Source organism: Amblyomma americanum, chromosome 2 (assembly GCF_052857255.1).
Source record: "Amblyomma americanum isolate KBUSLIRL-KWMA chromosome 2, ASM5285725v1, whole genome shotgun sequence".
Lineage (NCBI taxonomy): Eukaryota > Metazoa > Arthropoda > Arachnida > Ixodida > Ixodidae > Amblyomma > Amblyomma americanum.
The window spans coordinates 149,480,083-149,494,400 of record NC_135498.1 but is presented as its reverse complement, the minus strand read 5'-3'; the positions used below and the strand labels follow the sequence as shown (position 1 = coordinate 149,494,400).

At 45.7% G+C, this 14,318-nt stretch overlaps 1 protein-coding gene across 1 annotated transcript in view; it reads right to left on the bottom strand.

Moving 5' to 3' along the window:
• LOC144121896 (meso-2,3-butanediol dehydrogenase-like) overlaps positions 1-14,318 on the bottom strand; it is an 81,668-nt gene that overhangs the window by 21,854 nt on the left and 45,496 nt on the right. Inside the window, exon 7 of the mRNA XM_077655335.1 lies at positions 9,522-9,588. Within this exon, the coding sequence (XP_077511461.1) occupies positions 9,522-9,588 (67 nt within the window). The remainder of the gene's footprint in view (positions 1-9,521; positions 9,589-14,318) is intronic.

The following is a 14,318-nucleotide window of genomic DNA, read 5'->3' as shown; positions in this document are numbered from 1 at the left end:
TAGAAGGTCCAGCAAGAAAACTAGTAAAGAAATTTAACACCATGATCAGTTATAAAAACATGCAAACGGGCAAAAGAGAGGAAAATGGATAGAAATATAACAGCAGTTAAAGGACGAAGAAATAGGTGCGCACGCGCTATGCGAGACCCATCTCAGGGACCTGGTCAGTCCCCCGCCGTGGGTACCAGCCATTCAGCCTGAGTACATCATCATCATCTACAAGATCCACCAATTTACATCTGGGAATGGAGCAACAGAACAGACAATAAGGGCGGAGGGGTAGGTATGGTGATACATCAAGGCACAAATTGTCCAAGAATAAAATCCTTTTGCAAAGAACATGTCTGTGTATCAGGTACGAATGGCAGCAAAAGCACACGGCTAGGGGTAGCTTATTTAGGGAAAGGGGACAACTGTAGTCAAGAAAGCAAGGACCTAGTTAACCGTCTCAGTGACGATATACAGCGGTTTGGAGGCGGTGCCGATATTATTCTGCTTGGTGACATGAATGGCCACATCAAGGATCTGGATCGATACACAGATTATAACGGGAAGGTAGTGTTAGAGTTCTGTGAGCTGCACGCCAAGTTATTGCAAATAGAGAAACTAATGTGAGGGACAAATCACTTGGGAATCCTGTAACAGGCAGACGACATTGACTACTGCCTAATGCCGCAGGGGATCTATAGCAAACTCACAATAACGGAAATAGGTCGAGAGGAGAAGTACAGCCTGGGAAATGATCACAAGCGTATCAGTCTACAGTTTGGAGCCCTGATGAGAACTCAAAAAGGGAACGAAAAGTTAAACGACGAACAAATAGAGCTAATAGCAGCTGGCATAGAGGAGGCAATAGAGAAACGCCCATGGAAAAGTGGGATTGTAATCAGTTACAACTACTCAGCAGTACAAAAATTAAATAAGTAAACTAGAGAGGCCATCGACCAACGACGGGTGGCTTCAAGGTAGCATAGAGAAGCAAAGGGGGCGCAGTTATCTGAAAAGGAAATAGGCCTAAAATGTGAATCTTATCGACAAAACAAACAGCAAGTGCACGTCCGTGTCCAGGCTAAAATAAAGCGGTCACCTCATCGCTGGCAGGCTGAAGTTCACGATGCAACTAAAGGGGGGCCAAGAAAATTTTGGAACCATATAAGCTGGCTGGGTGAAACGAATTACAGAAAGCAGCAACAGATTCACGATGCCGAGGTAAATGACGCCGTGAACTACATTTCATCAGTTATAGCTGAGTCATTTAGGAAATACTATACAGTAATTCTATTTCTCTCTGCATTACTCGTAAAAGGAATCCGATAAAACATGCATATATTCTTGGGTCATCCCCGCTTAAGGAAGTTACTTCGGTCAAGTACTTGGGTGTGACAATCACTCATGATCTGTCATGGAACGCCCACATTGACAACATCTGTTCATCTGCGTTCAGAAAACTATGTTTCCAGAGACATAAACTTCGGAATTCCCCTCCCAACGTAAAGTTTCTTAGTTATCAATCTTTGATCAGGTCAAAACTCGAATACGCGTTTGTAGTCTGGGATTGGCATACGGCATACAACATAAAGAAGATTGAGAAAATACAAAGGAAGGCAGTTAGGTTCGTGTTCTTCAAATTTTCCAAATCCGATTCACCCTCCGAAATAATGCAGTCTCACAGTATCCCCCGCATTCAGTGTCGTCGAAAAGGTGCCCGTTTAGATTTTCTTTCCCTCTTGCTCAAACGTAAGTTGGGACTTGAACCGTCATATCTTTTCCCTCAGCCCGCAAGAAGCACCCGCCACTATCGCACCAGCCTATTAGCACCATACTTCGCACGCACAAATGTGTTCAAATTTTCTTTTTTTCCGCGCACAATAGCGGACTGAAACTCACTGCCCCCCACGGACCAGCATTGACATATTTGACATGAGCCATGCTTTGTAACTGTATGCATATGTTTTTTTTCTTCTTTTTTTTTGTAAACTGCAAGTTGCCATGTGATTTTTCTGATTCACTCATTTTCTACAGTGCCCGTCCTACTTGGACCTCACCATGGTCTGCAGTAAGTACATAAATAAATAAAAATAAATAATCGCCTCAAATGAGGGAGCAGCACAGGACAGCACAATAGAACGCAGCTTAGACCAGGCCAGCCTTAACTTAAAAAATGCGGAATAAAATATTCCAAAATGCACGTCCGCAGGGATAGACGAAGTTCCAATCAAGCTAATTAATGAACTTGAGCCAAGAAGCAAGGAAACGCTGCTAAAAGCATTTGAGAGAGTCATAACAGAAAAGCAAATTCCGCACAGCCGGAGACAGTAAAATGATTTTGATTTATAAATAGAAAGGAAATAAGATAAGCATAAAATCCTTCCGACCGATTACATGATCAGTTATATACAAGCTGGCGATGCCCGCGGTGAAATTTAGAAGGGGTAGGCGCTTAGTTGATAGCCTGTTCGGTCTTACCCAATGCATAGAAACAGCTAAGGCGGAAAACGAACCTCTGTATTTAGCCTTCCTGGACTTATGGGATGCATACGACAACGTTAACAGGAAACTCGTTGGCAGGGAACTCCTGTGGAACATATTATAGAGATGAAGGCATCGGTCACGAGGCAATTTATTTTCTACAGATATATATATATCGAGAAAATGAAGTTGAAATAACATGGGAAGGGATTAAGAGTACGACACGTGTCGAGGTGCACAAAGCATTAAGGCAACGTTGTTCTCTCACCGCCGCTGTTGATGCTTTATAAGATTAATATAGAAAGAAGGCTACAAGGAAGCAATCTAGGTTATAATCTGTCGTACAGATTAAGCGGGAAGCTTGTTAGCAATGGCTACCGATTTTAGCGTATGCGGACGGTATTGTACTGTTAGCAGATAGCCAGGAAGATTTGCAAACTTTGGTTAATTGCTGTGGAGATGAAGGAGACACACTATGTTTCAGTTTTAGCGCAACTAAATAAGACCTGATGATGTTCAACGATACAACTGGTCAAGTGCTTGGATACAAAGCCATGAAATATTCAGACTGGTCGAATACAAATATCTCGGAGTATGGGTAAACGAAGGGCAGATATAAACGGAAAAGCACGAACAGTATCTTATGAAAAAAGGACGAAGAGATGCCGGGATAATGAAACAAGGCATTATGGGTGTACGACAAATATGAAGTAGTGAGAGGTATTTCGAAAGGAATAATGGTGCCGGGGTTTACTTTCGGGAATGCGGTTCTGTGCTTAAGGGCAGAAGTTCATTCGAGATTAGAAGTAAATCAGAGAGCAGTTGGAAGATAAGCACTGGGTGCCCACGGAAAAACCACAAACGAGGCAGTACAAGGGGATATTTTTTTTTATTTAGGAATACTGCAGACTCCTTCTGGAGTCCAGGCAGGAGTAGGAAACACACATGAACGATACCACAAATACAAAACAAAGGCAAGTAAAAAAGCTAAACATTCATACTTTTCAAAGTGGCAATAAATTCCACTTCATCCTGGCAATCAACCGCATTCTATGGCAGCCTATTCCAGTCGAACACAGTCACGGGGAAATATGAATATTTAAAAGGATGGATACAATCCGGTATTCTTGTAAACAATTACTGTGGTTAAGGCGTGTTTAGCTCGTGATACAGGGGTAAGGTAGAGAGTCTTGTATATCTGCGTCTTATTATTGTACAGGAGGTATAAGAACTTAGGCCTGTATTCTGTGCGTCTAGATTGGAGGGTCGGAACGTCCAAGAAATTAACCATCTGTGTTACGCTATCTGTTAGTCTGTAGCGGTTTCAAATAAAGCGAACGGTCATTCTCTGCACCTTTTCCAACATGTCTATATTTTTTTTTGGTGTAGGGATCCCATATGCATAACGCATATTCCAAAATAGGTCTAACTAGGGACTTTATGCATTTGTATGGGCTGGGCGTCGTTCTAATCACGGGAAGCTCAGAGCAAATTACTCTATGATGAACGCCTGAGGAAATTGGACGGTAACAGGTGGGCAGCGAAGGTATTCAAATACTTATACACAAAGAGCGTTGACTCACAATGGCGGAAAAGAGCTAGGATGCTAACCAGTAAGTATGCCAGACACGAGGACGGAGAAAGAAAGAACATTATACGGCAGGTTAAAAACGCGTAAGGTAAAAATTTGATTAATTCAATAAAAAGGAAGCATACTGTAGAACTATATCGATACTAGAAAAAGCAGATCAGGAAGGAAGCGTTCTATGATAACTGAAGAACCAGTGCCCTACTCTTTGAAGCTAGTTCAAGGTATCTTAGAAGGCATAGCTACAAAAATAAATTTACCGAAGATGGCCTTTATGCGGTAAATGTGTAGAAACAAGTGAACACCTTATACTCGAATGTGATGGTATCCATCCGGATGTCGATACAGGCACAGTCACTCTTCTTTAGGCGCTATGGTTTAAAGATAAAAATGGTCATGTAAATGAATCTGCGGTGGAAGTCAGCAAATCTCGATTGAAAGATTGCTGACTAAAAAGCAGAAAGGTGACATAAGGTTAAATGTGTAGGAAAACGTATTTAAAAAAATCGCGAATCTTAACAACAATATACAACAAAGGTAAACAAAAATCAAGAAAAAAGCTGAGCATGGTGGGAAATGCCACCACCCCTTTTCAAAGGGGACGCTACTACCTTCCATCCATCCATCCACATAGAACGGTCAGCCGTAGATGTAAGGGCGGAACTTGGCAATCGCCCAAATGAAGGCGAGACGTTCTTTTCCAGTGACATAATAGTTCGATTCCGCTTTTCTAGAGGCACGGCTGGCGTAAGCGACAACATATTCCGGATACCAAGACTCGCTGGGCAAGACTGCGCCCAAGCCCACACTGCTCGCGTTGGTGTAAATTTCCCTAAATTACTTTCTCGCTCTCTCTCTCTTTCGGACACGTGGGATCAAAATAATGAGATTGGGGGGGGGGGGGGGGGGGCGGAACCAGCATGCGACGTAAAGTGTTGAACGCTTTATCGCATTGCATAGGCCGAATGGCATCACATTGACTTCATACAAACCGTCCGGGGTGACGAAGGCGGTTTTCGGCCGGTCATCACCAGCCATCACGACCTGCCAGTAGCCGAAGCGTAAGTCTGGGGATAAAAAATATTCCGCTCCCTGCAAGCAATCCACTGCACCGTATATTCGGGGCATAGGATAAACATCCTTTCAAGTGATCTTGTTGAGACGATGGTAGTCCACAAAGAACCTGACAGAGCCATCTATTTTCGTCACCAGGACAACAGGAGAGGCAAAAGGGCTGTGAGAGGGCTGTATAATGCGCGCTGAAGCATGTCGTCGACGTTGTCACGGATGACGCGGCGCTCAGTTGGCGAGACACGGTACGGTCGCTGGCGCAAGGGGGCGTGCGTACCAGTGTACCAGGCGTACCAGTGCGTACCAGGCGTGGTCGCACAACAGGCCAGAGCAGCAACGTCGGGACAGGCACGGTGATCAGAGAGCTCGTAGGCAAGAGAGAGGTCAAATTCTTCAATACAGCCGAGGCATTCGCCGCAAAGAACAGACGACGGGCAAGAAAATGGGTTGGTGACATATATGGCACAGTGACCATCGGGAATCGTGAGAACGGCGAAAGGAAGCAGCAGGCGGTGATGGCGGGTGGCGCAGCGGTGGGTGTGAACTGAACAGGGCTGTTGAGGGAAGAGTTAGGTCGGAACGGAACGAGGGCAGAAGAGAAGGGAGGTATGCCGGCGTCCGCTGCTACAAGAAGCTTAGCGGAGCCCACAGAGAGGTCACACAAGAAAACGTTACGCACGGGAGAAAGCGCAAGTTCAGCATGGGCGCAATCAATCACTGCACGGTGGGTCGAGAGATATTCGCAGCCGAAGATGACATCGTGGGAGCAGGCGCTCAGCACAACAAACTCGATGGTATAGGCGACGTCGCTGATATAAACGCAGGCCGTGCAGGCTGCGATGGGATGGATGCACTGAGGTGGCCGTACAGAGAGAAAAGTCAGACAGCGGCGTCGTCACCTTACGAATTTTGCAGTGAATGGGATCACCAATCACTTACGCGGAAGCAGCCGTGTCAACGATCGCTAGAAAGGGGACGCCTTCAACAGACACGTCAATCACGTTAGCAGGAGGAAATGGAGGACTTAACAAGTTAGCAAAACACGTAGTTCTTGCCTTTGGAACTGCGTCTTCTGGAAAGAGATCCGGGCGCCAGAGCATCGGAGAAATGGAACATCGGCGAGGTGAAGGCGAGTGGCAAGTAGGGCACTGCGAGCAAAGCGTCGACGAGCCAGAAGGGACACTAGGCAAGGGCGGCTGGGAATTATGTTCGTACGTACGCACGAAATCTCCAGAACGAGAGGATCGCTGACGCCAAAGACAGCTGACATGGCCCGGAAGCCCGCAAGCGTAGCATATTGGCCGATTGTGGTCGGTACACAAAGGTTTCATAGGGTGTTGGCGGCGTCGACGAAACGGGGCTGGTGGCGGTGGCACGGACAGCGGTGGAGCATAAAAGGAGTGCTCCTACGGTACGCGGCAGGGGTGGGCGAGCGCCGTGTACTGGTGACTGCTTCAGCATAAGAGAGCGGTTCTGCCACAGCACGGAGCGGTTCTGCAATAGTACGGTGGATAGTCGGCGCGAGGGACGGCGCTAGGTCGGGAGTAGGGCAGACGGGTTCTTGAATGTGATGCAGCACAGAAAGCTGGCGAGCGAGTTCTTCGCGGATGGAGTCCTTGATGTGGTGCATTAGCACGGACTGCCCAGAAGACAACGCACCAAGGGCCAAGCCAGCAAGACCCTCTGCGGGCGCGCCGGGCTGCCGCGTAGAAACGCTTTGGTTTCGTAACTCCTCGTAGCTTTGGCACAGCTGGATGACGGTGACGACGGAGCTGGGGTTCTTCGCCAGGAATATCTTAAAAGCGTCATCTCTGATTCCTTTAAGGATGTGGCTGACTTTGTCAGCCTCGGTCATGGACGGGTTGACACGCTTGCATAAGTCAAAGATATCCGCATTATAATGAGTGAAAGTCTCTGCCGGGAGCTGAGCTCGAGCACGAAGTAGTTGCTCGGCGCGAAATTTCCGGACGGAGGTGCGGCCGAAAACGTCGGCGAAGCCCGTTTTAAAGGAGGGCCAGGTGGGAAGATTGGCTTCATGGCTGTAAAATCACACGTTGGCAACGTCCGTGAGGTAGAAGAGGGCGCTGCCCAGTTTGTGGGAATCGTCCCACCGATTTTAAGTGCTTATGCGCTCTTAGGAGGCCAGCCAATCGTCGATGTCCTGATCGTCGGTGCCACTAAAAAGTGAAGGGTAACGCTGGTGCTGCACCCCGGATCAGAGGATGGTGGTAGAGATGGGCTGCGATGGTTCGCTCGTGCCTTCTGGCACGGTAGCTGGGGCGAATAACGTTCCGCTTCGAAGTTCCAGGATGAGGACTGGGACGGGAACCGAGACACCTCCACCGTGTGTGAAGGTGTTTATTCGAAGCGCTGGTCGCTCGACGTTGGTCAAATAGCGGTACAACGAACACACAGGCGTCACTCAAAATCACGGCTCCATTTTGTCTACCTCTTCGCTGCACTGCTTCAACTGCTGCCGGTGGGTCACATTACAATATTTTTTATAAGTCTCTTCTATCTGGCGTCGTCTCTTGCGACTGGAAGTATGCAGAAGTAATACCAAGACATATGCAAGAACAATTACGCAGCTAATTATCGACCAAAATCTTTGACGAGTAAGAGTTGCAAAACATTTCAGAAAGTCTTACGTAAGCACTTGATAGAATTTGCTGAAGCGAACAGGATTCTGGAAAATCACCAGCATGGTTTTCCAAGCGAACACTCTACAATTACCATATTAAATGAAGTTGTACGTAAGATGGCCAAATGCACTGACCAAGAAGATTTTATATATTTTCATAAAGATCTTTACAAAATCCTCGTAGATTTTAAAAAGCATTTGAAAGAATATCAGACCAAAAGTTTCTGTTTCAAGCTTAACAATTTATTGAAGAAAAATATGGTAATAAAATGGACCGAGAAATACTTAACGCATAGTAAACATTTTGTTTCCCTTTATAACGTTGCCATTTCAAATAAAGATGCATGATCGGGTGCTCCACAGGTGCCTGTGATAGGGCCTATGTTTTTTTCTTCTTATATCAGCGACATGATGTCGACTTTTCAGCAGAAATAAAGATCACACATTGTGCAGATGATTGTATCATTTACTGTAATATACGACCTGATGACCATCACGAACGACCACTTGGATAGTGCTTAGCACAAAATTTGGCCATTGGCTATGAATACAGACAAGGCCATTTGTATGTGCATGCCGCGCAGGAAACACCGCTGTGTTTGTTTTTATTATAAATTAGGATGTCATTATCAATGATGCCGGTGAGGGCAGGCATTACGTCTTGTGCCTCAGCATAACCTGAATTGGACCGAACATGTAGACCAAGTTTGCGGTAAGGCAATTAGAGAGATTGAGACACTTCGGAAAACGCTTTCTTACCTCACGGCATATGTGAAGCTGACTGCCTATCAAATGACAGTCATAACGCTACTTACTTACACAAGCTCCGTTTGAAAGCCATATATTGAGCAGAACATTTTCCAAAGTGAACGCTTGCCGAAGGCTCTTAGGTTCATGATACTTGCTTTCTAAAATTCACTCAGTTTCAGTACAGAAGCTAACAGCTTTGAAGCTGCACTGCAGGAATAATCCAAGAGTTCATATGTTGTGTGATTCCCTTGCTACATGTCATTGTTTGAGATTTTTAATTACATGCGTTTCTGGTTCTTTTCTTTTGAATGGTCGTCAGTGGAACGTGCTCTTGATACATTTTCTTGTATTTTTCTTATTTTGGATATGTGGTTTATTTTGTTTTCACATCAGAAAAATTCTGACTGAAAGCGATACTTTATGGTGTTCTGTCTTCAAATATTTCTCGGTATCTGCTTCCCATGGCAGTCTATTCATATTATGCGCTTTCAGCTACGTGCCAGAATTGCTAATTTTCAATTATTTTGTTTATTTTGTTTCGTTTTGTTGCATTTCACGTGCAGATGGCGTCATATTTCTGCATTTGAAGAACTGCAACTTTTACCGTGGCCTGTGCCGGCAGTATGAATAAATAAATAAAAATTATATCAACTGGGTTAATGTTTTCTGAAGACCAAACAAAGCTCAAAGGTTTTTTTGATACAGAACCCTGTGAATCGGTCCGAACCAAAACAAAATTCCGCTCCGGAGCAGAGTACAGAACTGCACACAAAACGTGCGAACCCCAAACAAAGCAAAAAAAACTGGTTGAACAGTCTTTCTTGCACCCTCTTCTTGAGCCTACAGGCTCTCAGTTGTTCATAGTAGTAAGAATGCATAAATAAGCTGAAGCACTGCAGAAATTAAACCGACGATGGAAATAGGCCGGTTTTTCAACGAATCGGCCACTGTCTCTCGTGCACGAGGGACACTTCTTGTTAGACTGTTAGGTATAATACTCACCGAGTGCAGCGCAGCGTGTGAGATGGTCCAAAGCAGCTTTGCTCAGGCAGTATGGCGCGGCGATGAGCTGTTGGAAAAGTTTTACAAACATTATCTGCATCAAATCTAACCTTGAATACGCACGTGTACGGGTAACGGTAAAGCCTATGCCAATCTCACTTTACCTTTATAATAAAAACCATCCGCTGAGGAGCCTACCACGGGATATGGCATCCTGCTTTCGACTGGCATGAACCAGAAGTTTAGGAATCCGCACCAACTGCCTCAGCCTCTGAAAGCTATCACACCCTCCGTCTAAACGACACTCTCGCAAAAACCCATCGATACTACTCCTCCTTACGCATAGGTGACAACTGCAGCGCAATTAGACATCTGGCGCACATCTTGTTGCACCTCCTAACTTTTACAGACCAAGAACATATTAAGAGCTCACGGAGGAAACTGTACAAATTCCAGTGACAGAGAAAAGTTCTATATGGACATTTACATGCGCAAGGGTAACAATATGCACCTTACTTACTGTTTCCCGGAATACAGAATATCTGCCTTCTCGATAAACTTTAAAAGCATTCGTACTACCACATTCAATACAAACACCCTAATCCTAAGGCCAAAGCTTCTACACCTGTTTTCATCCCATTACACTTTCATTCAGCCACCCCGTTTCACCACTTATCTGCAAAGACTGGTTTACAGAGAAAAGTAACGTTTCAAGCACGCTGGTCAAAACCTCTTGTTTTCAAATAAGGAGCTTTCTCTCCTTCTCGTGTCTTTCTTTTCTATTTCTATAGGTAAGCTATGATGCCTCGTTACGGCTTGTTTCAGAGAGCTTAACTCACCTTTACAGAAGTTCGTTCAGGTTCAGTACGCATCTCTAAATATGAGTACTTTTCCAAATACTAACGTTGACACAAATCTTAAACAGCGGGATGATGTGGACGTGCGCCGCAGGCCTATTTAACTTATTTTTCTTGCCACTTCGTACGGACGCCTGGTATGTGCAATGCGCGGCTAAGGTTTTGCAGCAAGAGTAAGCTTGGCACAGTATGTGCAACAGTGTACCGCCGCATAGAAGGCGCTAATTCGGGTTGTGATAACGGTTTCTCTGTCTGACACATCCAGCTGAACGCGCCATGCGCGGTAGAAGTTTTATACAGGGTCTTTCACCTGCGACAAAATATAATGACAAGCTGTGGGCGCGGGCTACTTGGTAATCCATAGCAAACGTAAAGCGCGACAAACATAGGGACGTAAGAAAGACGGCGGACAAGCGCTACTCTTCCGCCGTCTTTCTTACGTCCCTGTGTTTTCCCGTGCTTTACGTTTATTATGCAAAATGTCCTGTTGGATACAAAAGCCGTCCACGAGAAACAACCGAATCTTATACATCTGTTTAGCCGTAGCTAGTGACCTGGCTTTGAGATAGATTTCTGACTCACTGGCGCTAGTTAAATGAAGTCACACACACGTTCGAGGCTAAACAGCTATTCTCGTGTCCTGGCAACTTTTACTGCTATAGCATTAGAGTCTCCTTTTAGCAAGAATGGCGGAGTGTGCCAAGACAATTGCTGATTGCTATAGAGAGGTCACGTGACCTTGTGGCGTCATCACACCCTTCCACCGTGAAAAGTGGCAGCCGACCCACCTTACAGCTCCCGTGACATCGTGACGTCATCCCAACCTGGCCAATGGTTTGTGAGCAACCGGCCAATCGTGACAGGTTGAAACTAGATCACCAATAAATTAATTTAACTTCGGACATAGTCTAAGAAGCACAACCACCGTACGTAGAAGAATCCGCAGTATAGAGAGGGCAGGGAGATGGCTTTCTTGACAAAGAAAAGTAAAAAAGGGTTGAGGGGCGTGCCTCCGGGTGCCTAGCCTACGTTTCGACAAGAGGACTTCTCTTCCTTAACGAGGGCAAGTCTTTTGACAAAACGTTGGCTAAAACCCTGAAGCTTTCCCCTTTACCCTTGTTAATGATGTTGATGGCGTAAGAAGAGTTGGACATAGATGAACTTAGCGTATACATAAAGCTACGATGTGTCGAGAAAACACTGCATGTGCTGCACCAGCACTCAGCCAATCCAATCTCATCACCTGATTCGGCTGTGTGATAGAAGTGGACTGGATCAGTACAGGGGAGTGCCTCAGGAGCAACACATAAAAACAACACAGAAACAGGAAAGCAGAAGCAGCGAGGATCTCTAACGCTATCGCATTCCACTCTGAAGATGTCTTATATGTCCCTCAAGTTTTTGTCCTCGCCAATACGTCGGACAGGTCGGGCCTTCTATCGACAACTGGCTATGAGATTCTGTCTTGCATTTGAGCACTAACCAGCTTCACCACCTATACCCGGTTTTACGGCTTTTACGGCAATTGTGACGCAAACACGACAGTCTTGCTTTTTTGTTTCGGCACGGTATGAAGATTTTAACGCAAGTTACGAAGGCATTTTTATATTTTTCTTCATGTGCACTAGTCGCATGTCTATCACGCTGCCAGATAAAGAGGTGACTGCGTTGGCACGGTTAACATACTTCTTCCCGTCTGTCACAAAAATCGCCGCATATTTAGGATTCCCGTGTGGAGCGAACAGAAGTACTCCCGCGCACGCCGTCGAACATTCCAGAGGAAGGGAGAAATGTTCTCTGATTATGGCTGTGGAAATATTCGAACATTTAAAGTAACGACTCAAATATCCATCTATTCAATTCATCGAAAAAAATCAAAATACTACATGTTCCATATCATTTCAAAGGAATTTAATGTTTTATCGAGTTTTAGAATACACTTCAATTAATACTCACAAAGTTTGAATGAAGCCCACGGTGTTTCTTTAATCCAACTTTTACAAAAACAGAGCCCACACTAACGCAGCCTACCACGGTGGGGCGAACTGTATGCGCTGTATGTAAATTCAGCAACGCGACGCGGCCCATTCGCTCGGAGGTGAATTCGATGAACCACTCAACTCGTCGCAGCGTAGGACTGCAGTATAGGCGGATCGCATCATCCATGCACCCGGGCGATTGCTGCACCGAGGGATACCACCAAGCAAGGCTACTTCTTTTAAACCGGCACGCCTACCCCAACCCTAAGTGTCTGGCTTGCTTTGTCAGGGACACGGGTGAATATCTCGTCTGGTATTGCCCGGCCTTTTAGGCAGTTCAGGAGAGGACACGCGAATCTTTTAATACGCTTAGGCCTGGCAAAATGCAGCAGTGGAAGAACGGCGGTTTGGGCTACTTGGTATTCCTTCATTATTATGCACCAGCGCAAACTGTCTGTCCCTTCTTCTTTTTGTATTCGTCGTGTAGCGCTGTTTCACAATAATGCAGCAGTGGATAGGTCTCCACACCTATGGCTTCCAGACACACTGCGGCTGTGGCGGGCTATCCAGAGAGCTTCTGTGAAAAGGAAGGGTCTGGCCATTTTCTTTTGTGTGTGTGGAGCCGACCTCGAGACCACCCAGCACTGAGGGTGAACAGGACATTGGTCCTCCTCCACCTGCTCCGTAGTTCTCCTCATTCCTGCCACGTGATTCAAACATAGTTAACGCAAAAGTCATCATCCTCATCATCAACTTGACTACGCCCATGGCAGGAGGTAAACCTCTCACATATCTCTCCATTTAATACTGTCCTGGGAAAGCTGCCACCTCCTTATCTCCTCCATCTTATTAATCTCATTCGACCACCTAACTTTCTGTGCAGCCCCCCCCCCCCCCTTCTCCCACCCTGACCGCTACGCTTGCCTTCTCTTGGTATCCAGTCCGTTACCCTTTACGGCCATCGGTTACCTTGCATTCGCATTACATGTTCTGCCAAAGCCCATTTCTTCCTTCTGATTCCGAACAGGATGTCATTATCCCTCGTTTGTTCCCTTACGCACTCTGCTGTCATCGTGTTTCTTGCCGTTTCAAAAATCATTTTGCTTTCGATAGCTCACTCCGTTGTCCTCAATTTAAAAAGACCTTTTCGTCAGCCTCCATGTATCTGCCTCATAAGTTATTAGCGGAAGGATGCAGCTGTCATATAATTTGCCCTTAAGTGATATTAGTAAACTGCCATTCAAGATATCAAAAACCTGCCATATGCGCTCCAGCCCATTCTAATTATTCCAGTTATTTCGCTCTCATGATCTGGATCTGTGGCCACTTACTGCCTTAAGTAGACTTTGTCCTTCACCACTTCCAGCCTCCTCGCTAGCAAATGTAAACTGCTGTTGTCTTCCCGGACTGTTAGATATAACATTGCTTTTCTGCATATTATTTCTAGAACCACCGTTCTGCTCTGCCTGTTTAAGTCTTTGGTTACGCTGTGGAATTCATCTCCTGAGTGACTAACAAGGCAATGTCATCAGCGAATCGCACATTAATAAGGTGTTCTTCATTATGTCTTGTCCCCAACTGCTCCCAATCCAGGCATCGGAACACATCCTATAACAAGGCGGTGAATAGCACTCGAGAGATTGTGTCTCCCTGCCTGAAAGCCTTCCTTTTATGGAATTAATTTCTAATTTGATGGAGCACTATGGTGACTTTGCAGCCGCTATAGGCGTTTTTCACTATTTTACGCAATCCGTAATCCGTAATGTTGCGTATTCTCTGCATGCGACAGCAGGATACTCTTTCCCAGGTTGCTTTTTCCGAGCCACCTCACGGTCACGGGAAAAGGCTTGCGAGCAGATACACACCGGCGAAATCTCATATTGTAGGTTTTAGTGCTAGAGCGCTAAAACACGCTGAAGAAATACCGGCGAACTAAAGGAAGCAAAATGCGCGGACAGCCG